At 39.3% G+C, this 21,086-nt stretch overlaps 1 protein-coding gene across 3 annotated transcripts in view; it reads right to left on the minus strand.

Annotated features, from left to right (window-relative positions):
* The window catches only part of wdr11 (WD repeat domain 11), a 100,210-nt gene extending 79,448 nt beyond the window's left edge, over positions 1-20,762 (minus strand). For 2 of the 3 annotated variants that reach the window (XM_029520506.1, XM_029520503.1), the window contains exons 1-11: positions 20,576-20,762; positions 19,517-19,628; positions 17,828-17,981; positions 17,397-17,570; positions 17,062-17,263; positions 13,161-13,326; positions 11,489-11,591; positions 10,584-10,782; positions 9,455-9,555; positions 6,921-7,097; positions 19-103 (exon numbers count right to left, since the gene is read on the minus strand). In XM_029520506.1, coding sequence (XP_029376366.1) covers positions 19-103; positions 6,921-7,097; positions 9,455-9,555; positions 10,584-10,782; positions 11,489-11,591; positions 13,161-13,326; positions 17,062-17,263; positions 17,397-17,570; positions 17,828-17,981; positions 19,517-19,628; positions 20,576-20,661 — 1,559 coding nt within the window. In that variant the 5' untranslated portion in view covers positions 20,662-20,762. The remainder of the gene's footprint in view (positions 1-18; positions 104-6,920; positions 7,098-9,454; positions 9,556-10,583; positions 10,783-11,488; positions 11,592-13,160; positions 13,327-17,061; positions 17,264-17,396; positions 17,571-17,827; positions 17,982-19,516; positions 19,629-20,575) is intronic. The other variant, XM_029520505.1, reaches the window with a different exon arrangement.
* Between the last annotated feature and the right edge of the window lie 324 nt (positions 20,763-21,086).

Here is a 21,086-nt window from a genome sequence, read left to right on the forward strand (position 1 = left end):
AAAAAAAAAAAATCTTACCTGACTTCACAAGAGTGGACACTGAGTTCTTTATGAAGAAGACCACTGGTCAGATTATAGATGAGTATGGACCCATTACTGGTGCCTGGGAAAGAAAAGAGAGTGTACAGCATGAGGAAGGTGGCACCGACGGAAACAGGCGGAGAAGAGGCCACGAGCCGTACAGTTACTGATCTGCTTCCAGCAGGATCAGAGAGATGGTGCGTCAGTGTGACAACCCTGTGTGTTCCCTGACACCCTGACAGTAGGTGTGGATAGAAGCAGCATATCAAACCCTGTCACCCAGCTCACAGCCTGAGAACATTGTGCTGTTTCATCTGCTCCATCTCTCCCCAAACTTCATCTGATTAAATACTGCTGATGACATTTGATACTGTGATCAGAAATACTGAGGAAGTCTGACAAAGTGACTTTTTTTCCCCACATTTGCTGCTACTGTAACACAAAAACGCAAGAAAAAATACACTTTGAAGTTATTTCTAATGTGTACTTACCTGGGGAAAGTTTCCAACTATGCAACTTCAAGCTAGGAATCTCAATTGACAACTTTTTTTAAACTTTTGCAGAGAAAGTTTGTATGCCTGGTTAAAATTTAGTCAAAACTAATTTGTGCCAAGAAGCTCATCTGAAGCATCAAAATGAAATTTTGAACGATTCTAACATCTGATGCACACACAAGCTCAATTTTCCTTCCTCTTTTTTAAGTATATCTAAGAGTAGCATTTTTTTGTTTTAATGGTTTTATAGATTTCTATAGGTTAGGTTTTGGGAAAAACGAGCAGCTGTAGAGCACAGAAGAGTTGAGGTTCTAACATAAGCAATGAAGCTGAAAGACCCAGCAATTAAAAGAATTACTCGATTCAGGAGTACGGTGAAAACAACTCCACAGCAGATGTGAAAGCAAATCTAAAGTCCATTTTCATGATGTTTGGAAAGTGTTAACAAGGTTTAGGGGATTTCTTTTTATTTCTGCAATTAACACCGGCAGGTGCAGCAGTACATTCGGTTTTACAATTATCCTAAGTGTAATGGAACTGGGCTGATGTCCCCAGTCAAAGGACTGCTCATTCTGCACTGGGATAAAGCATGACAACCACAAGCTGACACAACATCTGGAGGTGGCCAAAGTCAGTGCCACTTGGGCATCTGTGGGTTTACGTGTGTGTCTTCACCTTCTGCTCCCTGTGTAGCTGATAGTTGGTAGGCAATGAAGAACGTCTCGGCCAGGAATCTGGCAGAGAGAAAGTGGGTTTCTTGAGCTGTTGCCTTTAAACGTTGTGAAGAAGATCAATAAGATAACGTTACTTTGTATGACCTGAGAGTTGAGGGGAGAGGCTTTTTGAATGGATTTCTTTCCCACACTGAAGCGGATATTTGAAATATGCCCAAAAATTGGAGCTGAGTATTTCGAGCTGAGAATGAGTAGCAGCCCATCTGATAATTGTTTTTCTTTTTGACGTGCATGCTTCAGTAGCTGTTTTTATCTTAGTTCCCAGACTTTGCAGCATCCAGCATCATTAAAGCTGTACCATTTCACATATGCAAACAACAGCAGCACAGAATAGCTACTTAGCAAGGAGTTAGTAAATCATAAATCTGGGGTGCCACCTTCAAGTGCTGAGAGATGGATGATGGTTTGCTGGTGTTTGTGTACAGATTAGGGGTGAGCCCAAAAAAAATTGATTCATGTAAGAACTACAATTCTCATTTACTACGATTCGAATCGATTTAAAATATCCCCAAATCAGTTTAGAAAAATCTGCATGCGTGGTAAGCACCAAAACAAGGAGGAAACTGTCGGAATGGAGGAAAGAGCAAAGAAGGCAAAGATTTGGACTCATTTTGGTTTTTACCCAGAGTCCTGGGAAATCAGTTTTATTCTTTATTCTTTTTATTAATTCCGTAAAATTTTTTCCCATATTTGTTCCCCCCCCCCCCCTCAGTCTCTCGTCTCATCTACTCTAGTCTCTGGGGAGGTCCTGTCTCTGGTCTAGGAGCTGGGGTCGTTGTTCCTTGCTGTAGCCCTGTCCATTACTCGTCAATTAATCAATTCACACCAGGAATCAAACCGTGCCCTTCTTATTGCAGGGTGACAGCATTAATCACTATACCACCATGCTGCTCAGGTCACCAGGTACATTAACATCAATCTAACTGGACATGTTCAGGTTCCCCCACTGGGAATTGAACCACACCCACTATGCTCAAGTCATTCAAGACATTCATTCATTCATTCATTCATTCATGGGTAGGGGGGTGTGCATTATTAGTGACCCCCCCGGAGCCTTTTCCTGACAGATATGTTCCTTTTATGTGATATTGCTTTTAGGCAAAAATACCATCTAAGAATGGATAAATGATTAAAACTCAACAAATGTGAATTGTGAAATTGTGAAATATCATTATGAATCAAATCGTTCTGAATCGAATCGTGAAGATAGTAAAAGATTGCCACCCCCCAATACAGATCATCCAGGTCTTGTATCTGTCACTAACAGAGCTGTCGGGGCTCATACAGATTACAGCTGTTGTCAGTACAGCTGACAAGAAATCCAACAGAGGTGCTTCTAGGGTTGCTAGGATGGCTACTAAGCTTGTGCAACCTCTTTGTTGGAGGTTACGAGCAAGACAGCCTGAAATGAGAGAAAAAAATCGAAGACAAAAATTGAGAGAACAGACATATTATGTTTTGCCTCCTCTGTCTGAAACTTTGGATGGCAATTTCAAGCCTCACTATTTTCACAGCACCAGCAGTGAGCTCATCTGCTGCTTTATTTTCACCTAGTGTGCAGTGTAAAAACCTGGTTTTCCTCAGCTGTGCCTCTGACTGGTGTTGCATCATAGAGGTTCAACAGGCCATCATTAATAGCTGCACATTTGGTAGAAATCGAAAGCAGACTTGAACAGAAGCAGAAGGCAGAGACAGTGTTGTAACTGCCAAGGGCTCATCCATAGATCGCTCTGGATTTACTGATGAGTTGTATTCTCTAGGTCATGGTAAACAAGAAAGCCGACAGATGCCAGCACCTGCCAGAACAACTGTCATAGTGTCATCCTGAGCATCATTACTGAGGCAGTGACAGTCCCAACTGTAACCAAAGAATGCATTCTGTCTCTAAAGAATGGCAGCGACACAAAGGAACAAATTTCAAGACTTCAAATATGACAAACTGATGTAATTGTGACTCATCTTATACTCAAGTGATAATATATGATTTTTGCTGTTAATAGTACACAGAAAATGCTATTTTAATTAAACATAGCTCATCTTTTGAATTGCCTGGACATACCCTTCCTTCACTGTTCAGCAGAGAGTGAATCCCCCACTTCAATCTCCGAGGAGTCGTCCAGTCCTCAGGCAAGCTCCCAAGAAGGGGAACTAAAGCCACATTTCAATAATGTAGCTAGAGACTGTTTAACAACTTGACTCTGCAAGATGGCTACTTGACAAATGATGTGCAGAGAAAACTCAATCGGCCTGTTCCAGTTTTAGATTCAGAAAGCCGCTGGGGACTGCTGTGACAAGTCAGCCTTGCACCATCTGCGGCATGATGTGCGCCTGCTACATCGACTGCAGTCACCCACTAGAATGGAAACATAACGCAAAGTCTCTGTCGAAACAACAATTCTTATGGGCCCTTGAGAACAAATTTAAGATATCTTTTTAGCACCATTGAGGACATGATACACATATCAGAGAGACTTAAGACACATGGTGAAAATGGTTGGAACAGCGTAGGTTGTAAGTGTTATTAATCTGCTTGTCTGTGGGTCTATAGAAGGCATGTATCTGTGAGGTATGATTAATTTATATGGGCTACGACAGGGGGCAGAGCATAGTCTATTTATCAGCTTCACAGCTAAAGTGACGGTTTGCTGTGTCAGGGGCCTTAAATTGAATTTGGAGTACAGGCAGGAGTGTGCACACTCACATAGACATACATAAATCCACATGTTTGAGCGCATAAAGCAACGGACAGACCAACAAATACAGAGGCACATTAGATAAAAAAAAATAAAAATTCTTCTCTTAATTTTCCATTCATAGTGAGACTTGCATAATTTAATGCATCATTACTGTGATGAGGATAAGGGAACAGCCGCTGAACAAAATTGCTATGCTGATGCAAAACAAATAAATCCAAACATTCACTGCCTCTCTCCCTCTTTTTGCCTTACAGCTGTCTGGGGGGAGTAATAACAGTGGCTATTTGATTTTGCAGATTTAAGTCTATGCCTTTTGCCTCATTTGCAGAGACCACACAGTCATATTCCAAAGAAGAAGAAAGGGGGGAAAAAAAAAAACAAACATATCCACAGCAATGATTTGTATAGAACAAAATTTCAACCACAGCAAGAGGGTTCAGCGAGAGTATCAGAGAGATTTTGTAAAGTCATTCAAAAGAAGTGCACATTAAATGGACTGCAAAATACATAATAAGAAGCATATTTTAAGTCAAATATAAATTGATACCTGCTTTGAGTAATATCAGTAATCACTGGGCTGGAAGTTCTGAAAAAGTATTTCACTCTGACAGGTCCCTTAGGGATATCATATAAATGACTGATCTGATCATGTTGCAGTTGTTCTGGGGTAAAACCCTGCATGACTTAATGTTTGCGTTCATATCAGTAGCTGTTAATTTCCTGTTTCATGGTGAACCGATGTTGCTCTTTTATTCCATTCGCAGTACTTAATATGTCTGACACACATTGATAATGAATCTGGACATGCAAACCAATTTAAATGCATAGTACAGCTGAATAATCATTCAACCTTTTGCCCTCTGAAGCATTTCTCACTCACAGGAATGTTTTGTGCTCTCGTCACTCTTCTGCATCAGTTCATAAATCAAACCAGACAAGCCTTTTCTGTTCAATATCCAAATGTCATAGATGATGACGATGAATGACATCCCAGGAGACAAAATACATTTAGTCAATGAGACAAAGAGGACTTTCACCTTTGAGATGAGTGTTCTTATTTGGTTGTCTCTTGAAAAAAAATGAGAGTGGACCTCTGACGAGAGTTGGTAGGACGGGGTTCAAGTTAGTGTTGATGAAAAAGCCCAGAAGACACTTGTGTGTGTTCAGGTAGAATATTCTGCCTAGTAACTAACATTCAGTTTGTTAACTATGGCCGCCAAATCAAAAACATAACATGCATTCATTGCTTAGCTGCTGTTATGAGCCTTAGTAAATATCTGATGTATGAAAAGTGAGATTTACTAACATAATCTGGAAAATCAAATTCCTCACAGTATAATTGCAAGGAAGCATTTCTTTCATGTACTGGCCCATAGTGACATGATAGAATCACATCATTTCTGCAGATTAGTCAGCTCCACATTTGTGCTGCCAATCCCCCTTTGTACCACATCCAAAAGGTGTTTTCATGAATCCAGATCTTGTGCTGAGGAAACCACTTAAGCAGACAGACCTGTCATGATGAAACCAGTATCAAATGGTTTTTGCTTTTTGACGTGGTCACAATGCCTTTCATGCTGGAAGAACCCAACAGAAGGTGGCAAATTGCGACGATTAAGGGGTGGTCAGCTGCAATTCTCAGATAGGCCGTGGTATTCAAACATCGACTGGTTGGATTAAGGGATGCAAAATGTGCCAAGAAAAAATTGCCCAGAATATTACACCACTACAATCAGCCCAGTCCGGCTGATGGAAGGCACTTTGGGTCTGTGGATTCATAGTGATGAGGAACATTCTGGCCTTACCATATTCCTAAACAGAAATCCAGATACATCAGGCTGTATTTTTCCAGTTTTACACTGTTCAGCTGCTGCACAATGTATGCATTGGTTTTGTATACAATTCGGACCATGCAATGTCCATTCTTGCATTCTACTTTACTAAGAAGGTAAAAGGTGTATATGTGAATGAATGAATGAATAATCTTTTTATGTTTATAACAACTTTTCCAAAACATATTTTTTTTAAAAGCATCCACAGCTTCATACAATATAAACAATATTCAATCAAAACTCAATCCAAATCAAATATTCAAAGTAAAAATGTTTAAGTTATGACGGGTTCCAATTAACTATATAACTGATATCAGACTGAACTCATTTAAACATCTACAACAATTTCCATGTTTGATGTGTGCTTAAATTGTAAGCGGCATTTTAGAAAAATCTCATGAATGTGAATATTCATGTAAAAGTCATAAACATGCTAATGTGGAATGTTGAAAGATCATCCAATGCTGTACTGCTGCGCTAGTTAGTTTCATCATAGGACGCAATAATAGATCAAATTGAACCAAAAATTAGACATTGCCGGCTTACCAAAGAGAGCTAATGGACAGCCCTCATTTGGCTGAGACACAACTCCAACCATGTTGTTGTTTGTTATAATTGCAGACAAACGAACTGCAGATAAATAAAGCTAGACAAGTGTTTCACAAGATGTTTATCCAGAGTTAACTCTGTTTTCATCTATACGTATATTCAGAATTTTCATTATTTTTAGAACTCTGTCAGCCATTTATTCAACTCAGCACCAAGAGTATTTAGCAAGTGTTTACTAACACTCAGTAAAACTATTTGTTAGCCTGACAGTGACAGGGAAAACAACACGAAAACACAAAACCGTCTCATCTGTCATTTGTTTGACTTTGAAGTGAAACACTGATGCAACTTTTTTTTATCTGAAACAGCAACAAATAATGATGAAACAAATCAACATAGTAGATGAAAGTGCAAATATGACTCCCAGATTTTTCAAAACACAGAAACTACATCTAAAAACACACTAGTCTGACTCTGAAGCAACAGTTACTTTGTCTAAACCCTCCCGGTCAGAGTGGCTTGCTGCTCTGTGAGTTTTGTAGGTTTTGTGTGTGTGTGTATGCACATATGTGTCAGTGCTGCATCATTACGTACCTACTCCCAGCAGGGGCTGGTAGTGGTTGATGTTTTTGGTGGTAAGTGGTGGGCACATACGGATGGCGAACGGTGGCAGCGGCAGTCCGGACAGAAGGCCAGTCAGCAGGAACTTTAACTGGACCTCTTGCTGGTTGGATGATGGAGGGGGCGCCTCACCAGCAATCAAAGTCTGGCCTGGAGATAAAACCAATGCATGGAATATTTTGAGGTGGACATTATCAAACCTAATTTTTCCTTTGCAGCCTCAGTGATGCAGCAGGTAAAGTCAACAATGAATATAGCATCAGAAGAATTGCTAACAATTTTTACAGATTTTTCTTGCCTCTTGACCTTGGCCATTCAATGTTCAATAAATAAATATTACAACTAGTTAGTAGATGGCATGCTTTTGTGTTGATATAACTGTATCTAATTTAATAATATGTTTAGTCAGGGAAACATTTAATTGAAACCACTGGCAGTTTATTTGTCCATGCCAATAAATACTAAATAAATACTTTTACTGTTTGTAAAAATTCATTTTACAGTTTCAAGGGAGCAAAAAAAAAAAAACAATCGTGTTACACTGAAGAAAGACATCAGAGAAAATTAAACAAAGAGACAGATATTAAGAAACTACCAACTGAAGCAAAAGAACTGACAGCAACAACATCAACTATTTAGAAGCATAACAGAGGAGCTTCTGCTGTAACTCCAGATGAGGCTGCATAAACATGAGACAAATATGGTGTCCTAATTCCATGCAGGTGTGACTCATCCTTCATTGAGTTCTGCAGCCCAGTGTCATGACTCTAACAAAAGCATAAGCCAAAACATGGGGGAATCATCTTAATCTTTTTTCTGGCAAAGAGAGAGAAATGTAAATTTAAATTTTAGATACATATTTGTAGCAGAACTCATTAGCATTCTTAAGAATAAAACTTTAAACTTGATGCTCTTCTCAAATGCCATTCTTTCGTCGGGCTGGAAAAGCTCAGTGTGACTGCAGCTAGAGTCAGCACAAAACAACCAGCACGGTTTGTTTCATTATCGTCAGCTTTCAAGTTTTAATGATGTGGTAAGTTCAGTCAATAAAAGCGCAGTCTTATATTTTACAGAAAGTTTCATCCAGTTAAATCTATGTGGTTGGTTTCATTAAATTTCTAATATCAGGCAGTTACTGAACTTAATGATGCCATTCACATAAAAAGGGCCCCAGGTTCTTTAGTAGTTTGAAATACCTGTACACATTGTATTTTTACTGAAGCTTGGGTTTTGATACTCTTTTCAATACTCACAATCAGTCTGGTAATGACTAAATTTTATAAGTACTAAACAGGCAATCATCTCCTGTTGTGCATTTGCTGCAGGGCTATGGGACACCATTTGAGTGTGCATCAACCTTGATGTTATAATTGGCACTGGCTGAAAATTCAATTTTCTTATATTTCATGCAAAATAATAGCCTTCTTTACATTGGAAATTGAATGTCTATGTAAATTAGCATCATAACAGCTTGAAGATATAATTAAATGAGCTGCGGATGAAATTCTCAACAAGCCAATGCATCAGTAAAAACAAACCATAGATACAAGAGATTGCCATATGCAGCAATTGAAAATATGAAATAAAGGCTCATACAGCTTTGCAGGTGGCAGCTCTTGCCTTTTCTGGGCTGATGCCCTTCTTATGTGAGCTAATCAGCATCAGGCTTTAACAACATGCTCGCTTTTCAGATAAAGTTAGCATCCTGCACACCAGTTACATTCCCTCAAGAGCTTTAGTCAGCAATTGTCAGGCAGACCTATTGCTGCAGACAGTAGCTGGCTGCATTCTCTGTGTGTGTTTGTTTTTGTGTATGATTGTGTGTGTGTGTGTGTAAGAGAGAGATCCCATCCACTCCCCAACCCCCACTACCATGCCAACATAACTACCAGTGCCAGCTCTTCACTTCCCCAAGGCACTGGCAGTTTGACTTTGCCGGAATATAAGTGGCAAAGATAGCAAAAACAAAAAACAAAAAAAAAAGGAAGAATAAAAAGAATCCTGCATTTGATTAGATTTTTTTTTACCCACGTTCTTCTTTTGATCGACAGCTTCTTTCTAAATCAACATGGAGGAGAGAAGCAGGGTGAATGGAAAAGACTTGAGAGAGGGAGAGGCAGATGAGAATCACAAGCAAAAAGGATGAGATCGTAGAGATACAAGTGAAAGACAGGGATGACCAAGCACACATGGGACCGAAGACGATCGGCTTGGGAGATAACACTGGTCTGTGTCATGCATAGAAAAGAAATCATCAGCAGCACCACATTAAAGCAGGAAGGGAGGGAGAGCGCTGAGGTTCCTGCAACTCTCAGAGGTACAATAAAAGAAATAAGAAGGCTTGATGCACCCAAACACAACTTCTTCTCCTTCATTATTGAGTTTTTATATTTTCCCTCAAAATGCAAGTCATTTTTTCTACTGGAGAGGAAAAAGCTGCTGGAATGTATGTGACTTTTTTTTTGTGGTGTTGCAGATGGTGCTGACGGTGGTGTGTATAATCGTACCTATCATGCTGTTGAGGCAGAGATCTTGAATCCTTTTCTGGTTCGGACCCAATGGTGCTCCACAAAATGACACAGGAGAGTAGAGAGGCGATAGCCCCGAACTGAGAGTGGGGGAGAGAGCATATTTCTTGAATTATTTTTTTCTCAAATGAAAGTAAGGCACAGATCAATTTTTGAAAGCACGCAAATGGGGAGTGATAAATTAATATTGCTTGTGCAAGTGATGAACGTGATTCACTTTTTAATATATTACTGACCAAGAGAGCGAAAGCAGTGGGGGAGGATGACATGTGGTGACATGTAATGATTCCTTGTATTGATTAGATACGGCTGACTTGGAAAAGATAGAGATGATTTCTAGAATATTATTTTCACGACAGCTGATGGAGCCTGATACACTGACAGCTTGATCTCCAATTGAATGGGTGCAGCCGAGTGATGGGTCTCATCTTCAATATCTTAATTTATCTGTAAATGCTCAGCACAGTGGCAAACATCATCTCACAGAGGAAATTATAATGTATGCCATGTATCAAACCTGGGCCAAAACATGGTTTTAATATTTGAAAAGGAACATTGTGCACCAGAACGTTAGGGCTATCACAATGAAGTATTAGAATATCAATGTAATGTGGTGTGAAAGACAACTGCTACTGTCTGAGCAGTCCTGAAATAGGCAGTCTGTCTGTCTGAAATATCAACTAAAGACTATAATAAGACATCTCATCACAGAAGCACAAAAAAGAATATGACAGCTCTCCTTAATTTGCTGCAGTACATTTCTTTTGTTTTCCCAAATTAAACTGCTTTGCTTACAGGCAGACAAGCCTCTCTCAGCCTCAGACAGGGAGCCAACTTAAGAGTGAGATATAGAAGTGTCTCCTAGACAGCAAGGGAGTGCTCCATCAAAGTAAAGCATGGCTCATCAATGTGAGCTGAACCCTCTGCACACCGACATATCCCAGTTACTAAGAAGACTAAATTTAGGTCAGAGGATTATGTATTTTAAAGTCAGTTTAAGTCACCTTACAAAGTAGTCAAACTTTCCTTCCTGCCATTTCAGCCACCATCTGCAAAACCGTAATGTAGCTTGACAGAATGATTTGCATATCTGTGTGTCAGTGTATACCTAGGATTGGCAGCAGCCTTGCCAGTATGGGCTTTGAGCTCCCACAGCATCACTCTGCCGTCGCTGACCATCAGCCCAGCATTGTTTTCGTTGACAGGGCAGATAACCATGCGATATGGGCGGACTGTTTTGGTAACTCGGATGGCATCACACTGTGAGCGGAGGTCGTAGACGAGCTCCTGGACACTCTGTTCTGGGTCTAATGGAAGGAGAAAAGGAGAAACATAAAAGAGGTATATGGTAGGACGGTATATAAAGAAGGTGTGACATTGAGCAAGAGAATGGAACAGAACATGGTGGGAGGAAAAAGCTCGGGGGGCATTGGAGCATATTGGCGAAGATGTGAATTGAAGGAGTTTTTTTGTTTTTTTGTTTTTTTTTTTTCTTTAAGAGGAAAAGAAAATTTGACTAGATTTTAACAATACAGTTAGAAAGAAAGAAAGGAGAAGAGAACTAGATAAAAGTGGAATTGCGAGAGTGCACTTCAGGGACCATTGAAATCAATTACTGAGTGTGAGAGGTGTAAGAAAGGGCTTAACAAGCTAAGAAAAATGGAAAAGGGTCTATGTGAATACATGAGTACATGAGAGACTCACAATGGACATTGCATGGGAAAAAAAGATGAACACAAAGTACAAGAAATGGTAAGAAGAGTAAGGAAGAGACCGATATAATAAGACAATGGACTCCCATTGGCCGATAGCACAAAGTCGAAGATAAATGAGACAATAAGAAGCTAAATGCCCACTGGAGCAAAGAGACCAGCCACAAGCTCTGACTGCAGTGCTATTTGGCTGAACAGATGATGACTAGATGACGGCACAGGAATCGAAGTAGTTTGGGAACGAATGCAGTGTGCATGAGCTGTACTTATGTATGCTCATATCTGTGGTGAAATTTCATACCAGCTGCTTCCTCTGTAGCAGTAGTAGAGCGACACACTCGAAGGGTGATGCAGCCATTCTCATGTAGACAGTAGAGGGCGTCCCGCTGGGCACAGGGAATGACCTAAAGATGGGGAGTTTCAGGGAAAGAGTTGTCATGTGTTCATCATAAAGCTTCCCAACTGTTTTTATATTATGTAGTGTTGATATTTTATAACATATATCTAATGTTTTTCAAATAGACTAAATTATCCCTGCATTAAACTTCTTTCTTTGATTGGTACCATCTAATTTTTTAATCACTATTTTCACACACAACTGTCTCTCACTGAGATACTTTAGCCCTTAAGTTTTAAATGAACATAATTTAATGCTATAACCACATTTAGCCAAATGAAGTCACAAGAAATGTTACACTTTCAAATACAGTCCAAAACAAATCAATAATACCACAATAGGGAGCCCTTTCAGGTTTCCATTGAGTTGACACCTTGTTGATGCTGATCAGTTCAACTTTAGGAATCCATTTTCTATTAGATCGTAGAGGTGTGTAGTTTGTCTATGTGCCTATGTTTCTTTCTGAAAATGTGTAGTATAGATGTTATTGCATCTATATTTTTGTGCTTTCCGTTGGATACCGAAGATCCCACACTCAATTTTCTTGAAGTGGTGTCATCAGTCATGCAAATTGGCTGTGTGACAAGTACTTTATAACACTTAGTAAAGGTGTTGGCTGGACAGAGCTAGGGTGGCTGAGTAATGCCCCTATACCCCTGCTCTTCATGACTTACTCCTCCACTACAGAGGCTTCTTTCAGCGTTGTACTATTGTACTCTAACAATGAATAGATTTCTTAAAATAAGATCAGTAAGAATGCAAAGTGAGCTTGATTTTTATAGAAATACGATACAATATAGACCAGAGCGAAATTTCTCACACACAGAAAATGTCAACCAGCAACCTGTGAATACAGGCACAGGAATATGAACCTTTAAAGAGAGAACCACCACCACAGTGGCAACTCTGAGCTCTTCTCTATGTAATGGCCATGAAAACACCAAGGCAGACATTCACAGGCGGACAGGCAGAGTTAGGAGTGAAAGCAGAGTAAACAGAGTGAAATTAGCCATTTCTGTTAAATCATTGGCCCCACAGCCATTGCAAATCCTCTATAGATGACATCTCCAAAGCATTCATCAATTTCAAATTAGAAAGATGACAATCGGCACCTAAAGGTCAGGAGTGATGCTGAATGTGATTACAGTAAAAAGCAGAAATCAGACAAGGCTGGTGGGATTTCACTGAAACTAAGGATTGCATGGCCTTGCTGTGCTGCCGCCAGACCTTGATGTGGTGAGCACTGGGTGTGAAGAAGAAAAGTAGAAAAATTTATCATTCACGGCAGGAGGAATTGGCTCCCTGGAAGAATCATCCATAAAAAGAGAGAATTTGGTAAGGCGCTTCTAGAAATGCAATAAAAATAGAAACTGTGCACAGGGCTCATTTGAGGGGAGTGAAAAAGAATGCAACAGCACACAGCCATATCCTCATTTGTCTCACCTAGACCAACTAGAATGCCAATGGCAAGTTTGCAGGTTGTGTTTCAATATTAGAAAAAATGTCTCTCCATGGCACTGCGGTTTCACTGAGACCCTTGAAACACAGAACTTGCTGCACAGGTGCAGCGGCTCACCTGAATAAAGGGCACCCCAGAGCGCTCAATGGCCACCACACCCACTGTCTGGCTGAGCTCCAGGTCCAGGATAAGGATCTCTCTGGGATAAAGTAGTAGCATGTGATTCCTCTTGGATGGAAGGTAGGACAGCTGCAGACAGTCATTCAACGTCACCGCCTCCGTGCTGCAGTGCCACAGTGAAGAGGGAGAACAGGAGATCGCACAAAGTAAGATCAAAGGAAACTGATTTCAGTGTCAATATAATTTTTAAACAGAAAAAGTTTGCCACCACTCAGAAGTGGTATGTCAAGAGCCTTTTGCAAATTAGCTCATGTTTTGTTAAACTAATATGGATTTCAAAGATAATCATGCCCTCAATCGCACCAAAATTATTCCAGAATAAACATTCCCTACATTTGATTTCACTAGTCCTAAACTCAACATACTGAACAGAGCACACATTGAAAGAGTCCAACAGTAAACTTTAACACTCAGAAATGTATGTTTTCTGCAAACACTGCCAAAAATATTATGAGATTCTGTTGAAACAATACATGTATACAAAATATACTAATAATAGGGAGACCAATGAGAAGATGGAACAGAAAATTATGATTTTTTTTAAACTGTCTAATTTCTAAGAACAATTTGATCTTTATTCATGTTCTTCCATAACAACAGCTGAATGAATCAGTTATTGCTGCTGTTGTTTCTTCGAGTCAGGTAAATGAAGGGTAATCTAAAAGTTAATTTAGAAAGCTGCTGAATTAAGCAGGTATTGGCACCATCAGCCAAAAATCACTTCCATGGTTTTGGAGAGTCCAAAAAGTGTGCAACAAAGTCAGTTCATTGTAACTTATTTTGTGTGTTTACATGAAATTAAATTATCCACAGCAGCTCATTTTCTCTGTATAACAACAAAGCAATCACAAATATTTAGCAGTTCAGGCAAGAAAGAACAAAGGGCTGATTATTTCAGCCACAGAAATAGGACCACAGAAATAAGTCATTCCTCTAGGTCACTGTGAGATCAAATAAAGGAGAGAAACTTAATAAAGCAACGGAGATCATCATCATCTTGGGGAAAGCGTAATAAACAAAATGGATTCAACACAGGAACTTTTTGTAGTTGCTAAGTTAAATCACATAGTTACTGGTTCACTGATGCTGGGAAAGGCAGAGACAGAGGTTGACTGAGCCACCAAAGGCAAAACATCAGAAACCGTGAATGACTTTGTGTCTTTGATGGGAAGAAAAAAAGAAAAAAAAAACCAAACAAACAAACAAACAAACAACAGATCTTCACAGAGAAGGAAGGAAAAACTGAAAAGACATATTCTGTAACTCCCAACCCTACCAAAATAGTCAGCCGTCCAATTTCCAAAACATCACACACTTCTCAGATCTCTCTCTCTCCCACTCTCTCTTTTTGCTGTAAATAAGGGATGAAGTCCACAGCAGTGAGTGGATCATACATAGTAATGCATTGCATAAATACACATGTACACACACCACAAGCTGACTCACTGTGTGTACATTAAAGTATAAATAGTGAGTTGTGCAAGGTGTGTTTATTTGCACAAGAGGCTGCGTCAACCATCCAGCTTCTATTGTTGAATCCAAGTTTGCTGAACCTTAAAGAGCCAAATGATATTGAAAAGAAATAGAAAGGTTATACATTATGTACGGACTTCAGGTAGAACATCTGATGTTGAGAACGTACAGTGTAAACCTATAAACCTACCTGACAGTGACGTAAAATCATGACTTTAGTGCTTAGTGCTTTAGTGCTTCAGTGTGCACTAAAAAAAAAAAAAAAAGTAACTAAATTTCAAAGTCTCATAAATCATCATGTGAAAGACAGCGTACACAAAATGCCATTAAACTTAGTAAAACTTGACCACATCAAATCATCATTTGTCCTTTTTGAATTTAAGTTGCTTGAATTTTTGTAAGCTTTATTTAATAGTTTGATACATTCCTTCTTTTAATTTCTTTTTTTTTTTTATCCTTGATATCTGAAAATATTTTAATTTAAAATCCTCAAAATATTCAAGAAAGCAGAACACACTTTTGAGTTTTTTCTGCAACATTCTGCACATTATCATCAGTTACAACATTAAAGCAGGTTTTGGTTACCTGCTTTAACAGAAAAAACCAAGAGTGGCTTTTATTGTGAGATAGTCAGTGCTATTATCACCAGTGCCATTTTGTTTTTGCTTGTTGCTCAATTAAAGAAGCTGCTTAAGGAGAGTTTACTGCAGAACTCCTGTAGTGTTATTACTATGGTAACCGCAGATCTTTGGGTTAAAAGTTAAATATCTTTGCATCCGCCACTTTTTAATGAGTTTTAGTTTTTAACTGGCAGCAAATGTTCAAATGCTGCAAATTGACATTGAGGTAGCCAGTGTATGTGTGTGTGTGTGTGTACAGCCTTGCTGGCATATGAGTGTGAAAGATTTTGTCATTGTGACAAAGGGACCAAATCTGTGCAGGCTAACAACCAGATTAATGGCTGCCTGATGAGACACTAATGTGCATGATGTAGTTCCGTATTCAGTGCGCTCCTGATAACAGCACGGGAGAGAAGACACTTGTTTAAATCCCCAATCAGTCACACAGAGGCACAGAGGACAGATACTGTAATGCATCGAACATGATAAACAACATAACCTGACAAAAAGACAATGGCAGACTGAAGGAACACAGAATATTATTCCAGAGTATCAACTAAAGCATGAAAAGTGAGGGAAGACAGTGTCACATAGCAACAGTAGACAAAAAGACTGACATGGACGGGATGAGAGAGGAGAAAGAGAGAAAATAAAGACAAATAAGATTAATGGAGTGTTTGTTATTAGAGTTGACTGGGTGGGTGGACAGAAAGGCCAGGGTGCTGCTGCTATAAATAAGCCTATTTGACAGTCTCAACTGCTCAGACAGGAAGCTGCCAACCTAACCCATTCAGTTTCACTCATTTGTTACTAAAGGTTGCAAAATTATAGCTAGCTAGTATTTATTTTAGTTTTACAGTATAATGAAGTAATCATAATTTATGTCAGGTGATAAATCATCCCAGTTCTTCGAGGGATTGCAGGCTCTTAATTTCCTTAGTCTTGCCGTCATTTATCATCAGTCGTGTCACTGATATGACAGTTTGAAACCGCACATCACACTAGAACGTGATGTTATCTGTTCCTTTTAAATTTTGATGTAGCCAGCTATTCGAGAAAATCTGATGAAATTTTGAGTCATGTGGCATCATCTGACCAATGATGGAATTATAATCACTGTCTGTCACAGACAGACAGACTGGACTATTCCTTGTGTCCTACCAAAAAGGGGGCAAAAACAAGATTAGAGTTCATTCAAAAACCTGGCATCTTGTTGAAGACCACATATTTAATTTAGTATTTTTCACTCATTTATAATGGATGAAAAATATGATTAATAAAATGAGACAAATGCTTGAATATGTTGTCCAGCAGCAAAGGACATAACATAATTAACACATGTTGATGGGAGCAGATTCAGCAAAGGTCAAGGGTGCAAGCACACACACACACACACTTTGTAGCCGACGATGCACTGAACAGAAAAAAACTGTCTGATAAAATTATCACTTTGAACCCAGATTCAATTAAAGAGATTCGATTGAGATGACCCTGAGCAATGCCCTTCAAGCCCAGGAGCTGGTGCAAAGATCTAACGAAGCTTACTTAAAATGCAGGGTGTTAACATTTCTAAAATGTATGATCTAAGATAAGATTCTAAAAATAAGCAATAAATTGCTTGGGTGGCTCAGCCCTAATGCATTCCTTAGCACATAAAGTAAAACTTTCGCAAGCTTAACATGCTTAGGAATTAAAGCCGTAGATACGTGTTGAGAACATGCGAGTCTGTCCATATAAAAACTTACGTAGGTTTTTCATTGGTGATGAGCACTTTGACTTTGTTGAGTGCTTTCTTGGCTCCAGTGGGGGCTGGAGCAGCAGTGGGAGCAGGTTTGGTGTGAGCCGGGCTTGCGTGGGGGCTGGCAATATACACTTTTTTCCCGGCACTGCCTGGTGGTTTGGAATGGGAGAAGTCGGTGATAAAGACTATTCCTTCACTCGTCAGCACTGCAAAGGAAACGCAGAAAAACATAGTGAAGATGCTAATCGAGATTATACCTGGACGTAGTTTCAATAATAAATCTACGCTTGTCACTTTAAAAAGAATCCCTTTCCTTTAGATAGTAATTCGTTAACTTACATGCCATATTGGATGGGTCAAAAGGGTCAAAAGAAAAGGAGAGGATGTTCTCAGCATAGCTCTTCTTCCAGAGCTTGGTGCCTGTGTCTCCATTCCACAGGACAATGTAGTTGGGGGGGTGGACAGCTAACAGCAGATCACGAGACGCATCTTGATTCCACAACCACTCTAAGTCTGACAAAGAAAGAGATGAGGACAGAAAGGACAATGTGGGAAAAGAAAGGATGGTGCAGCAGTGTGTGACAGGAAAAAAGAAAGTGATGGCTAGACCATCTTAATAACCCCCAATACAGCAAAAGCTCTAATGTTTTCCTTGGCAGTACAGGCAGAGTAATGCCCTGTTTCTACTGTTTCTATAGCACACTAAGAGAGAAAAACAAAAAAAATCAATTCCACCCTGCATGACGGGAGGTTTGCTGAAAATCCCTTACCTTGGATTGGTTTGGAGTGCTCCTGGATCTCACAATGAGCAGTGCCACTGACGACATCCCATACAATAATCTTCCCTGAGGCATCACCTGAGGCCAGCCTCAGACAGTATGGTGAGCTCAAGTTGTGATAGTAGTTTTCTCTGGACCATTTCACCTAGCAAACACAGAAAACATGTGCTCAGGAGTTGGTAGAGGCTACAATAACTTCCATTTGTGTTCCATATTAAATCCTTTTATTGGTTTGAAATTCATATATGTGCTGATTTGGTGTTCAATTGAGTGTTTCCTAAATTCTATCTATTCTGTTTAATGTTGATGTTGTGCAACTGCCACAGTCGCAGAAAAACACTATGCAAATAACTTTCCCTTGAAATGACTAAACAGAGTAAACAAATGAGTGTGCATTTTTATAATAAAGATGATATATTACTACTTTGTAATTATTAATTACAAAACAGATGGCACATTCTCGTTAATTATTGCCCAATCAATTCTGAGCAAGATTGTTTTCTAGAACAGTGCTTTTACATGATCTTACTAATAACTAATAAAAAAAAAAAAGGGCTGAGGCGAGAAAGAAACAGAAACCTGAAGAAATCTGTTACAGCCCCTTAAAGTAACACACAACGGTGAAAAGAAACTGGTGCTAATGCTATCATGATAACCAAGTGATTGTATGCACAAGCTGATGTTTAAATAAATTATTATTTCTGTGCATTTGTTCCTGAAAAGTCTTGTCCTTTGCTGTGCTACAAGTTCCTTTTTTTTTTTCAGCAGGCTTCCTACTGTCAGGCTGGGTGGTGAAGAATGGCCCACTGCTACGGCTGTGGTGCTTTACAAGATTAAAGAGAGCTTTGGAGTGAGGAATGAGCCCCTCGGATTGAGCCTGGGCACTGATAATCACTGGAGAATTTATTGCCCATTAGTTACCCTCCTACAAAACACACGTTTGCGCACACGCACAAACAATGGGGTTTTCCATCAATGTAGATGCAACCTTTATCAGTGTTGCTGGCGTTGGCGTATATACAGTGACCCAGAGCTGAATTTATCTGCTAGAGAGAGACAATTGTGACATTATTACTGAGTGTGTCCATGTGTCTATGTTTGTGTGTAACCACAATACACACAATGACCCAAAGTTAAACGTCTATAATGCAAACTATAACAGCAGTGAATACAATTAGACATCCAATAGATGTTCGTTGCCTATTAATCAGGTTGAGATTAAACATTAATTTAAGCTTTTAAAGTGAGTTTTTTTTTTTTTTTTTTTAAGGTTTCCACTATGTGTGGCTTGTTTTGTTCTATTTCTTATCTGCCTCACAGTTTTTAAATCATATTTTGAAGCCAATAGAGCAAAGCTGCTGCTATTTGATAATTAATTCATTTGTGAATGAATAGAAAATAAGATAACTATGTTTTTTATGTATAATGTATGCTCGTTTTTTTTTTTTTTTTCCTTTAATTGTTCTTTGATAGTCAATGAAATTGCTTTTTTCCTTCAGTCATCACTTTCAGTTCTGAAGAATTGGTAAATTGGTAATTTTTTTTTATTTGCCACTTTTCTCTCATGCACAAAGAAAAGATAAGTTATTGAAATATGATGAACTCAGTGACTGAACATTTTTAAGTGACTGTTATTGTAAAACTGGACAATAACACAGAAATTTAAGTAGGGAATCTCACCTTGACAACGTTGGCTTTGTGCCTTTCCAGAACCTGGATGGTCTGGGCAGTCTTTGGATCGATGATAAGAATACTGGAGTGACATCCCTGAGCAATCAGCCCCTGCCAACCCCTGCAGTGCATGAGTGTCATAAGGAAGGAAAGCATGAAGACTGTGATAGATAACCACTGCTGAATGAGGAAACTGCGAGGTCGCTGAAGACATGTTGTTCCTTCCAGTGCAGAGTAACAATGACGTTTTTTTAAGTTGAAGCCAAATACTGTGCAAAACCACAAAGGGCAACATCAACCAATGTGCCCATTTGACTTCCATCCTGCATCCCAATTCCACAAAAATCAAATTGAAATGTCAAAGTCCAAAATATAATTTAAAATATATTTTCAGTTAATGAGTCGTGGTGAAAGAGACTGGTTAAAACAAATGTGTGATTGTAAACCACAACAGGGGAAATTAAAAGCAGCCACAGGTTAGAACTCCCACATCTAGGAAAACCTACACACACACACACTTTTTGCTAAATATGGTTAATGCAATATAAGAAGTGTCAATTGAGAATATTGCACAAAACACTTAAATAGGAAAGTGTGTCTTTTTCAGTGAGCATAGAGGTATGTGTGCCGAGCACTGCATACAACCTCCACTAAATCAAAAGCGTGGAGGAAGTCTATTTAACCTTCATGTTTATACAACCTTTGAGTTAAACGGTAGATCTGACAGCTTTATGCTAATCAAATCGCACTGCAGTCAGATTACAGCCGGATTCAGGTTGGAAGATAAGGCCTTTAATTTCACACCTGGCCTCTGAAAATGTCACATTACATCTCATCACATGACACCAGAGTCACTGCAGGCTGGTCTGTTTTGATGGGCCAATTTTACTCCACAGCCGCCATTTAACACTGGCATCTATCTACAAAAGCGACAAATGGAAACGCTGCAAGTGGAAACATTGAGTGCAATAAGCCGTTTGTCGAAATCACCAGTCAGTCTCTCATTTGGCTGAATTAACGAGCTGCAGCCGGGCAGCTGTGATGCTAACAGAGAGGAGCAGCACTCACCAATCCACCGCGGTTTTATTCTGCAAATTCAGAGTGCCAGTCAGCGTCCGAGCAGCGAGTTTGATGTTGACGGTGTAAGGAATCATTTTTTCATTAATTTGTTTTTGAATATTTACGCTAGGCAAACATTTGTTGCTAGAAGTAGTTAGCTTCTGCGGCTCGCCTCTGTTGTGAAAGCTGACAGGAAGTGACGCGCTGCATCGAAACAAGGCGCCGTGTGGGAACAAATCCCAGCGAAAAGAGATCCGGAGACACAGCTGTTCGTCACGATGAGAAATGTTTAGTTTGTTTTCTTTACTGTTTTATCTTAAATATAAACAAACGAATAATTATTAATAATAATCATCGGATCAGATTGTGTGAATTAGGGTGATTCAGGAAACAATTTGTTCCTGCAGTGATTCATCAGCTGTCAGACTCGGGCTTAGTGACTTTGCCATCAGCTGGGAGTTAAAACAACAAACAAATGTCAACTCTGTTGTTTAAGGAAATAAATCTATGGCTAGTGCTT

The sequence above is a fragment of the Echeneis naucrates genome, chromosome 15 (assembly GCF_900963305.1).
Source record: "Echeneis naucrates chromosome 15, fEcheNa1.1, whole genome shotgun sequence".
Taxonomy (NCBI): Eukaryota; Metazoa; Chordata; class Actinopteri; order Carangiformes; family Echeneidae; genus Echeneis; species Echeneis naucrates.